Raw genomic sequence first — 11,138 nt, forward strand, 5'->3', positions numbered from 1 at the left:
AAGTATAAATGAAGTAGAGATCTACTTCTAACGACTATTAGAATTTAAAGTACATCAAAACTTATCTTGATCTTGATGGACATCCACTTAATAAGATATTCATAACAATAATTAAATTATACTTATTTTTCTTAGACCTACTCTTGGGCTCGCTCATTGGCTAGGCCACTCGTCCAAGCTCGAAGACCTATTTGAAAAATGGGAGGGTTTAAACAAAATACGATGCCCAAAAAATGGGCTTGGGTAAAACTTAAAGCCCGTTTTCTATGAGTTGAGCCTTGGACAATATTTTTTGGCTTGAACATAACCCTATATTATGTTATAAAAATATTTATATTAATTATATATATTTATATTAAATCACTAGCCTAATAACAATTAAATTCGTTACCCAAAACCTAAAAAATACTTAACCGACTAAATAACCCAATCCAAAATATAAAATTTTAAAATATATTTAATACAACAAAATATTTATTATACTTATGATACTGTTTTTTAATATAAATACTTTTTAATATATTTATTAATGTGTTAGAAAACTTTTATTTTATCATTTTTAGTGCACTTAATGTATTATATTTTTAAAAATTTATTTCTAAATAAAAATAATCTAAAAAATCAAATATGGGTGCGCCGGGTTGGACTCGAGGTTTACCTTTCTTAATTTGGGTCGAACTTGGACAAAAAGTAAGCCTATTTTTTGGGTCGTGTCAAGCTAGACCAGATCCGAACTTAAAAAATTGATCTAGATACCTTGCATGAGCTCATCCCATGAGCACCTCTAACTTAACTCCTAATACTTAGATATTACAATTATTTTTTGATAAATTTAACCTAATAATATTTTCTACTATTTCACTTACTATAAATAACATTCATTATAATTATTAATAAACTAATTTCAAACCTTGCATGGATATTTTAGAAATTAACAATATATTCAATATATTTCACAAGTATATTAATAAACCAACAGTTAATATATTTCCCAATATATTCAACATGTTTACAAAAAAAAATTTAAAATTACTAAACCATAATCATATTAAATTATTTTATTAACATACATACATGCATTTTCATTTTTTTAATAAAACTTTCGTCAAATAGATAATCAATATAACAAAAAATTTGTTAACTATAATTAACATATTATATAGCAAAATTATGATTCATGGATAACTTACAAATTCTATTTGAGTATTACAAAATCTTGAAAAACAAAAATAATAACCAATTAATTAATTAGTGCTAATAAAAATAATATTACTATCGAATTATTCCTAATTTAAATTAGAGATCTTACCTTAAATCGCTAGATTTTTGAACCTTTTCTCAATTTAATTTGGAAAAATTTTTGAGTTTTTTTTTAAAGGGTGTGGGATGATTTAGGGATATATATAGTGGTTTAGGGTGTGATTTAATGTTGGATTAGTTGGGGGTTTAGGGGTGTTTGACGGTGGGGAATGGAGGTTTAGGGCCGAAGATCCTGCCAAGTATAGAGAAATCTTTGCACTTTTGGGGAGGCCCAAACCGCCATCTGCCTCCTAAACCTCTGATTCCCATACCCAAATCGTTATCAACAAACTCAATTTACGACATAGAGTTTTGCAATTATTCTTCATTGTTTATTTCATATTATTTGGGTAAATTTAAATTGGATTTATATCATTGTAATAAAAATATTATTTTAGTATAAAATCAGAAAAGATAGAAGCAAAAGAGAAAAGATTTCAGAGCATTGGAGTGTCTCAACGGGGTTGAATACTTAATCAAAGGTGTCTAAAGATAAAAAATTGACATGATTATATAATTATTTGAAATTGAGGGAATATTGAATATAAACATAAGCTATTTTTATCTGTTTAATGTACGGATTATTTATGTATATTAATTAAATTAATTTTTAATTAAAATTTTAAAAATTAATATGATTAAAAGTTTATAATACTTTATAAATAATATGATTAAAAATGTAAACACAATAATATATATGTTTAATTTAAAATCTAAGTACCTAGTATTTGAATGATTTTCATTCCATGGGGATGGGGATTTAAATTTTATAGAAGTAATAAAAACAGATGAAAAAAAATGGCACTTTACATATTAAAACCTACAAATTAAAGAGAAAAAATTTATAACTAATAGAATTTATTCTAAAACTAAATAGAATTAGTTTTAAAAATAAAATATAGTTGATTTTAAAATTAAATTAATTCTAAAATAAATGAATTGTGAATTTTAATATTTTAAAATGTTGATTAATGTGACTCATCACCTATTGCATGAAAATTCTAGTTTATGGAAAGCAAAAAAACAGTAGGGAGTAGGGGGAAACTGTGAAAGATGTGGTCCAAAAGTACACATATAGTTACTAATCATATTGTCACATCACCATATTCCAACATTTGGGTTTTTAATCCTTGAAATTTTCTTACCCCAAAGAAAGTGCATGAATTGCCCCTCCACTCCCTGATGTGGCGAAAGGGAAGCTAAGCAGGTTGAAATTAATGCTTAATCACTAAAATGTTTGAGTTTAATCAAATTTTAATTTTAAAATTGACAATAATTTTTAAAAAATCAATTATTATTTTAAATTAACCAACTAATCAGAATAAATCTGAAAAAAAATCCACATGAAACACTCAAACTTTAAAACTCATATATTGAAAATTAAAACTTTACAACTCTATATAAGCTAATTAAAAAACTAATTAAGATCATAAATTATCATTTAATCTTAATTGTAATAAAACCCTTTTTTATGGGAAAAATAAAAAGCTAAATAAGAAGAGACAAAAGAAAAGCAATTAGTTGTGTTGCTATCTATGAAGTAGATAAGAGATTGTTATCAACCTTTTTTACATCAAGTTTTTAGAATTTATGTCTTAAATTTAAAACAGAATTATTTTTCTTTCACTATCTAAAATATAAAATTTTATCTAAATTATTTATTTTATAAAATGTAACTCAAACCCTCATGTTTATTTTTATTATTTTAATAATAATTTTATATGTTATTTATTAAAGTTTTAAATATAGACAATTTATTCTAATATTATATATTATAGGTAGATTTAAGTTGCATAGTGTATAAAAATAAATAATATATTATAATATTAAAATAAATTTATTTGGACCATTGAATATTAAAATGTAAATGGGTCCCCATTATTCAAGCTTATTTAAATATCAAATTCAGCCAAATAACCCACATTTGAACAATTTTAATATAAAAATATATATACACAAATTACTGCATCTGGGTACCAACACTTCTCCAAAGTAATGCTAAAATCATGAGAAAAGAAAGAACTTGACTAATCACTAATTCAAAGTCCAATCACAATCTATCAGCTACAATTACATTTTATTAACAGTTTTTCACTTTATTTGACTTCAGAAAAAGATATGCAAAGGAAAAAAAAAAATCTGTAATAAAAGTTTTTTTTAATTTTTATTTTTGAGAATGTCATAAAAGTTAGTAGGAGAAGGGGATAAACTAGAGTAGGCTAATGTGTTAATTGATAGGAGGTAGTCAAATGGATCATTTAAAGGTATAATATTATGAGTAGCATAAACAACATCTGCTGCGATGCTCTTTGACACAGAGCTGTACAAATGCCAAATAGGCTTTTACCCTTTCTTTGCTCTGCTTCTTTTCACTTTCTTTTCTAATCCAAACCCCTGGTTGGCCCCTTTTCTGTCTTTGAATTTCATCACCACCATCATCATCATCATCATCAAAAACTTAAAAAACCCATTGTCTCTCTCTCTCTCTCTCTCTCTCTCTCTCTCTCTCTGTGAAATAACTGCAGTTTCAAAGTGTTGCCTTTTTTTGTGTTGCCTTTTTTTTTTTCTTCTTTCATAAACCAAGCAATGGAGAAATCAGAGGAGCACCATGGCAGCAAGGAATGCAGTGGTAAAACCAGGGCTTTCAAGGGCATAAACAACAGCCCTCATAAGCATCATTACTACCACCACCACCATCCATGGTTGCAATACTCAGGTCACTATGGCTTCTTTAACCAAAACCAGTTCCAAAGCTACTCTTACTATCCTTCTTTGCTTCCTTTACCTCCTCCAATACCTTTGCAACTGGCTTTACCTCCACCTCTCCCGCAGAATCATACCTTTCAACCAAAAACCCATTTGCAGCAACTTTCAATCTCTAATACCAAATTCCCAGTTCCTTCTATGACACCAGGTGACTCGAATATTTAGTTTCTTCCTCTGTTCATATTTCTTCTGCATGTCTATCATTGTTATATGCAAAAATGAAAATTTTATAGCTGGAAATGATATAGTATCTTGCTGATTCTTATATTAAAAACCCTTGGAGTTCATTCATTATAACAGTTTCAAGTAGTCTTCAAGCTTATATTGTATTTGTATTCAAGTTCCTTAACTTGTCTCTTTCAACAAATCTAAGCAGCTCAAGAGGGGCTTCAATGGAGAAAAAGTCTGCCATCTAAAGCAAGTGATGGAATAAAGATGAGGAATGCTACAAAGGAAGCACTGGTGGCTGCAAGGAGACCAGATTCTGGTGGTGTAGAAGGGCCTGTAATCTCTCTCCTTGCCAACCATTTCCTAGTAAAATTTGATCCTTCTCTAAAAGTTTACCATTATAATGTTGAGATATCCCCTCATCCCTCCAAGGAGGTTGCTAGGATGATCAAGCAGAAACTGGTTGAAAGCAACTCAGGTTTGCTTTGTGGTGCTCATCCAGCCTATGATGGTAGGAAGAATTTTTATAGCCCCGTTGAATTCCAAAATGGTAAGCTTGAGTTCTTTGTTAGTCTCCCGATCCCCACTGCGAATACAGGTTCGCCTTTCGGGGAATGGAATGGCTTTCAACAAAAACAGAATCAGCTCAAAGTGTTTAGAATCAATATCAGGGCTGTTTCCAATTTTGATGGAAAGGATTTGAGTAGTTACTTGAGCAATGAAAGTGATGATTGGATCCCACTTCCTCAAGATTATCTCCATGCTTTGGATGTTGTTCTTAGGGAGAGTCCAATGGAGAAATGTATATGTGTAGGGAGGTCATTTTATTCAAGTTCCACGGGAGGTACTAAGGAAATAGGAGGAGGAGCTATTGGATGGAGAGGTTTCTTTCAGAGTCTTCGACCGACGCAACAAGGACTCGCTCTCAATGTTGATTCCTCGATCACCGTCTTCCATGAGAGTATCGGAGTAATCCCTTACTTGCAGAAGCGGATCGACTTTCTTCGAGACCTTACTCAAAGGAAGACAAGGAGTTTAAGTGATGATGAAAGGAAGGAAGTGGAGAAAGCATTGAGAAATATCAGGGTCTTTGTTTGCCATAGAGAAACAGTCCAAAGATATAGAGTTTATGGCTTAACTGAAGAAGCCACTGAAAACCTTTACTTTGCAGATAGGGATGGAAAGAATTTGAAGCTTATTGGTTACTTTAAAGATCACTACAATTATAATATACAATTCAGGAATTTGCCATGCTTGCAGATCAGTAGGAGCAAACCATGCTATCTTCCAATGGAGCTTTGTATGATTTGTGAAGGCCAGAAATTTCTGGGGAAGCTTTCTGATGATCAGACTGCAAGGATTCTTAAAATGGGTTGCCAAAGACCAAAAGAACGAAAAGCCATGATTGATGGAATCGTGAGGGGACCTGCAGGGCCTACAAGGTAAATGCTATTGTGTGTGTGTGTGTGTGTGTTTTTATAACTGTTTTCAGTATTTTTCGCATTGTATGCTTCTAAGCATTTGCACATTTTCTTGACAGTGGCAACCAAGCTGAAGAATTCAAGCTCCATGTTTCGAAAGAAATGAGTCGGTTGAATGGGAGGATTCTTCAACCTCCTAAGCTTAAGCTCGGTGATGGTGGACACGTAAGAGATATTACTCCTTCCCGCCGTGACCGGCAGTGGAACCTTCTCAACAGCCATGTCTTTCAGGGAACACGGATTGAACGTTGGGCACTTTTAAGTTTTGGGGGCACTCAAGAACAAAAGTCTAACCTTCCTAAATTCATAAACCAGCTATCTCAAAGGTGTGAGCAGCTTGGTATCTTCCTTTGCAAAAGCACAGTTGTTAGCCCCCAATTTGAACCAACACAGGTGCTTAATAATGTGACACTTCTGGAATCTAAGCTCAAGAAAATTCATAGAGCTGCCTCAAACAATCTCCAACTGCTCATATGTATAATGGAGAAAAAGCACAAAGGGTACGCTGATTTGAAACGAATAGCCGAGACAAGTGTAGGAGTTGTGAGCCAGTGCTGCTTATACCCGAACCTCGGGAAATTGAGTTCACAATTTCTGGCAAATTTAGCCCTTAAGATTAATGCCAAAGTTGGAGGTTCCACTGTTGCTTTGTACAATTCATTACCTTCTCAGATTCCACGACTTTTCAGGCTTGATGAGCCTGTGATCTTTATCGGTGCTGACGTGACTCATCCTCACCCGCTTGATGATTCCAGCCCATCGGTTGCTGGTGTGGTTGGTAGCATGAACTGGCCTGCAGCAAACAAGTATGTATCGAGGATGAGATCACAAACACATCGGCAAGAAATCATTCAGGATCTTGCTGCAATGGTAGAAGAACTACTGGATGACTTCTACCAAGAAGTAAACAAACTCCCGAAGAGAATAATCTTCTTCCGAGACGGTGTAAGTGAAACTCAATTCTATAAGGTGCTTAAAGAGGAACTACAAGCTGTCAAAGAAGCTTGTGCAAGATTTCCAGGCTACAAACCTCCCATTACTTTTGCTGTAGTTCAAAAGAGGCACCATACCAGGTTGTTCCCATTTGAAATCAATCCTTCTTCCAATCAAAACCAACATTTCGATGAAAATATTCCCCCGGGGACGGTAGTGGATACGGTGATAACTCATCCGAGGGAATTCGATTTCTATCTTTGCAGTCATTGGGGGGTAAAGGGTACTAGCCGCCCCACCCATTACCACGTATTGTGGGACGAAAACCGATTCACTTCTGATGAACTGCAGAAGCTGGTTTACAATCTATGCTACACTTTTGCAAGGTGCACCAAGCCAGTTTCATTGGTCCCTCCTGCTTACTATGCTCACTTGGCTGCATACAGAGGCAGACTTTACCTTGAGCGGTCAGAATCCGTAGCTTTTACGAGAAGTTCAAACATAATCTCTCGCGTAACTCCTCCAAAGACAACGCCTCTACCAAAACTTAGCGAGAATGTTAAGAAGCTCATGTTTTACTGCTAACTTTTCACAGGCTCCTTGCATGTCATGGAGTCTAAATATGTAGTTCAGTGCATGGAAGTCTAAATATATTTCACTTTAGGCAGTCTGTTAATGTGATTACAACTTGTACGTAGGCTTCAAATATATATATATATATATATATATATATATATATAATGGCTGAATTGGATCCTGCAAATTGTTGTACATCCTCATAGCAGCAATGTGACTGCTATTGCATCTCATTATAAACATTCTTTCCTGTAATCTACTCTTAACTTGGCTTGAAAATAATTGCAGAAATCTCATGGCCTAAAAAGTAATTTGGTACCGAATAATATGAATGAAGAAATCAATTATTGATCATATAGATATGAAAGAATCTATCATTTTCAAAGATTGTTTTTTTGTGAATATCTGCATCTTTTCCCTTTCAACAGTGAAACAACGTGAATGAAATTAAATGGAAGTATTGGTACCAAAGGAAAAGCATATAATAACGGTTGTGTAGTGAAATTGGCAAAAATGCCAACTGGGGCTGGGGCAGGGGCAGGGGCTAAGGTAGGGTGGTCAAAAGGCTGACCCCCTTTTCTGTTGAATCCTAAATTGATATGATTATGATAATTTAATTTAATTTAATTAATTTTAATTTTATATTTTCGAATTTCAAATTTCAAATTTCAAATTTTGAATTTTAAATTTTGAATTTTAAGTTTTAAAATTTTAATTTTAATTTTATTAAATTTTATTATTAGATCATTTAGTTCATTAAATAACTTTTAAGAATAATATGTAAAAATATAATATAACACGTGATAAAATGTTAGTCGTATCATATTTTAAAAATAAAATAATTAATTTAATAACTACTATTTAGTAAAATATATATTATAGTTATAATTCAAAAGGAATTCTTTTGAAGAGCTTGTATTTATATTCCTTTGGTTTCAAAAAGAGAAGTCACTTTAAGAAACAAACATGAAAAGTTGAACTTATTTTTTCATTTAGGGTCTGTTTGTTTACCAGGAAAATATTTTTTTGGAAAATATTTTTCTGGTTTTCCAATGTTTGTTTGCTTGAAAATCATTTACATTGGTAAAATATTTTCAGAAACACGGGAAAATGAGACGGGATTTTGGGAAAAATGTCTTACCGATTTTATTTCTATAAGATATTTTCCATCTTTCCTCCTCCTTCCGTCCTTCTCCTTCTTCATCCAATTGGACCAGTTCCCTTCCTGAAACAAAGCTCAAGGTAACTTTTTTATGCTTTACTCTGTATTTCATTTAATTTGTCACATCTCTCACTCAAATCTTCTTTTTCTTTTTTTTTCTTTTGTTGAAGAATCTATTTGGATTTTGCATCTTTTTGGATTTTGTATCAGTCTGTTGGAGAATCTTCTTCTTCTTCTTCTTCTTATTCTTCTTCTTCTTCTTCTTCTTCTTCTTCTTCTTCTTCTTCTTCTTCTTCTTCTTCTTCGTCTTTTATGCTTTATTTAAAATCTATTTGTTTTTAGGTTTTGCATCATTCAGTTTATGCTTGCACTTCTATTACTCTAGATTTGTTTTTTTTTTCTTTGATTTTCTACTCTTATATAGTATGCCTCTATCTCTATGAAACATAGAGCCTTTCTTTCTTAGTCAGATTCTTTCTTGACTTGAACCAAAGCAACTCTTTCACCTCTCCATGGACACTATCACTAAACCATAGCTATTTTCATCATTGATCTAGTGGCATTCTATCTTTCATCCCGTAGGCTAGCTGCTTGCTACAACATTTACCATTCTTCCTTTATGGCATTAACAAAAACAAAGCATAGAGAGAGACAGAGCAACCCATTCCCCTAACTGTTCATTTTTTATTCAATCGAGTCCATAGATATTTGGTAACAAAACTCTATCTTCCTTTTCTACTTTCTCTCTTCCAATTTCTTCCATAGATATTTGATGATGCAGTACAATTTTTAGGTGCAGATTATTTGTGTTGTATTATCAAGTTTCAGTTTGCAGTAAAGGTTAATTTTGGTATCATCTCTTTTGTGCATGACTTTGGTATTCCCTCTTTAATGTATCAAACATTTTTTCCTTTGCAAATTTCAAGAGGTTGATCTAAGCAGAATTAAATATATATGCTTCTAGGGGCTCTGCATGTTCACAATTTTGAAACATTGCTGAAATATTTTCTTTACATCTCAATCACTTTTTCCAACTTCATAATCTTGTGTGATTTGCTCTGCTCATGATGCCCTTTCATTAACCTAGCTAAAAATGGAAGTTAGAGAGTTTTGCTTGCAGATACACGAACAATAGCTCAGACACTTCGAGTTGACGTGTTGCATAGTTTTATATTCTCGTCGGTATATTATAACATGTGGTTCATTTCTGCAGAGCAATGTGAGAGGGATAAGGCTCGAGTCCTTGTTCACTGCATGTCAGGAAAAAATAGGTTGATTTTTATTTTATTGCTCTATTCTTTTGTTATCCAAGCAATGCACACTAAAACAAACATGAGCATGTTGAAGGAGTGTTTTCCTCTTTCTCTTTTATCTTATATTATACAAGAAAGAAAATTCAAATTTGAATGCTGAAAATAGGATTTTGTATAAAAACTACGGTGGAAGAACCTAGTTGGACCTCACCCCTGAATCTTTCTCTATAATATGCCTTACACCCAGGTGTGTTTTTGCAAATAGGAGATTACCTGCTTTGTATGTGTGTAATACCTCCTTTTTTTTTTAATTGGGGAAGGGGGATCGACTAACATTGAGGCAAAAATGCTCAGGTGTGTTTACACTTAGTTAAATGGGACAAATTGCTAGTGAGGATGATTATATTCTTTCTAACAGATCACCAGCTATTGTAGCAGCTTTCTTGATGAAATCTAAAAAGAACGGAGACCATCTGTTGATATAAGTCAAGGTATTTACTAGCTTTGACTTAGATTACCTAATATTTATGGAAGCCATTTTATGTTGTTACCTTAGCTGATTGAATTCATTCGCTTAATTTAAAACTTAAGAATGCCACTTTGTAATATTTGGAAGAGGAGTCAGGACTAGTGCTGCTGCCATCACTATAAGGTCGATATGATTGAAATTTAGTTTAGATATTATACACTTTTGAGGCATTTGTCCGGGGATATAGGAAATTGCACTTGAACTTGCGTACATGATTGCATGACTCAAGCTAAACCTTAGGTCTAGTAGACATAATAGTTTGTGATGTTTATTAATATGTGAGTTTCACTTTAACATTCTCTAATGGAAGAACAACTTAAAAGTTAAAGATTTTCACTTTAGTTTAGCAATATTTCAATTTACGCTAATTTATAATTACTTACCTCGCTATAATTTTACAATTTTCATGCGGATTGAGATCAAATACAACACAGTCAGTCGGACATCAACTGCAAGCTCTTGATGAAGTTGAAATCACCAAATAGGAAGCATAAGCGGTGGAGATCCTGTAAGCACACAAGAATCAGTTGCAAATTAGAAGCAATCGAAGAGCTTTGGTATTTTGTTAATTTGATATTGGATATTTGATTTGGTTGGTATTAGTACAAAGTTTGTGTTGGTATAGCTACTGTTTTGTTAGTTTGATATTGGATATTGGATATTTTAGTGTTGGTTGATATTGATATAGGCACTTTGTTATTGTTGAGTTCTTTTTGCTTGTGCAAATGCTGGATGGGTTGATAAAGGCCTTCAATATTTCCACTCAATAAAAGACAAACAAGGATTAATCCATACTGCTGATCATTGTATTTGTATAATTGACTTATTAGCTCGATGTGAAAATATATGAATTAACACATACTATTGATCATTACTGTTGTATAATTAACATATTAGCTCGATTTTATTGCTTTGGTTGTTTTTGTTGAAGGGTTGTTGGTTGTTACTGATTAGTTTAGAATTCAACTAAA

At 32.6% G+C, this 11,138-nt stretch overlaps 1 protein-coding gene and 1 long non-coding RNA gene across 2 annotated transcripts; both read left to right on the plus strand.

The window, feature by feature from the left end:
* Positions 1 to 3,516: 3,516 nt before the first annotated feature.
* LOC108461797 (protein argonaute 7-like) lies at positions 3,517 to 7,505 on the plus strand. The gene is made up of 3 exons (XM_017761731.2): positions 3,517 to 4,213; positions 4,442 to 5,675; positions 5,774 to 7,505. Exons 1-3 carry the CDS (start codon positions 3,886 to 3,888, stop codon positions 7,230 to 7,232), a joined length of 3,021 nt encoding a protein of 1,006 aa, XP_017617220.1. The 5' UTR covers positions 3,517 to 3,885; the 3' UTR covers positions 7,233 to 7,505.
* Positions 7,506 to 8,333: 828 nt separating this feature from the next.
* On the plus strand, positions 8,334 to 10,117 carry LOC128286580 (uncharacterized). Its single transcript, XR_008277193.1, has 3 exons — positions 8,334 to 8,465; positions 9,599 to 9,656; positions 10,057 to 10,117. It is a non-coding gene; the product is annotated as an uncharacterized LOC128286580 (long non-coding RNA).
* The last annotated feature ends 1,021 nt before the right edge of the window (positions 10,118 to 11,138 follow it).

Source organism: Gossypium arboreum, chromosome 13 (genome assembly GCF_025698485.1).
Source record: "Gossypium arboreum isolate Shixiya-1 chromosome 13, ASM2569848v2, whole genome shotgun sequence".
Taxonomy (NCBI): Eukaryota; Viridiplantae; Streptophyta; class Magnoliopsida; order Malvales; family Malvaceae; genus Gossypium; species Gossypium arboreum.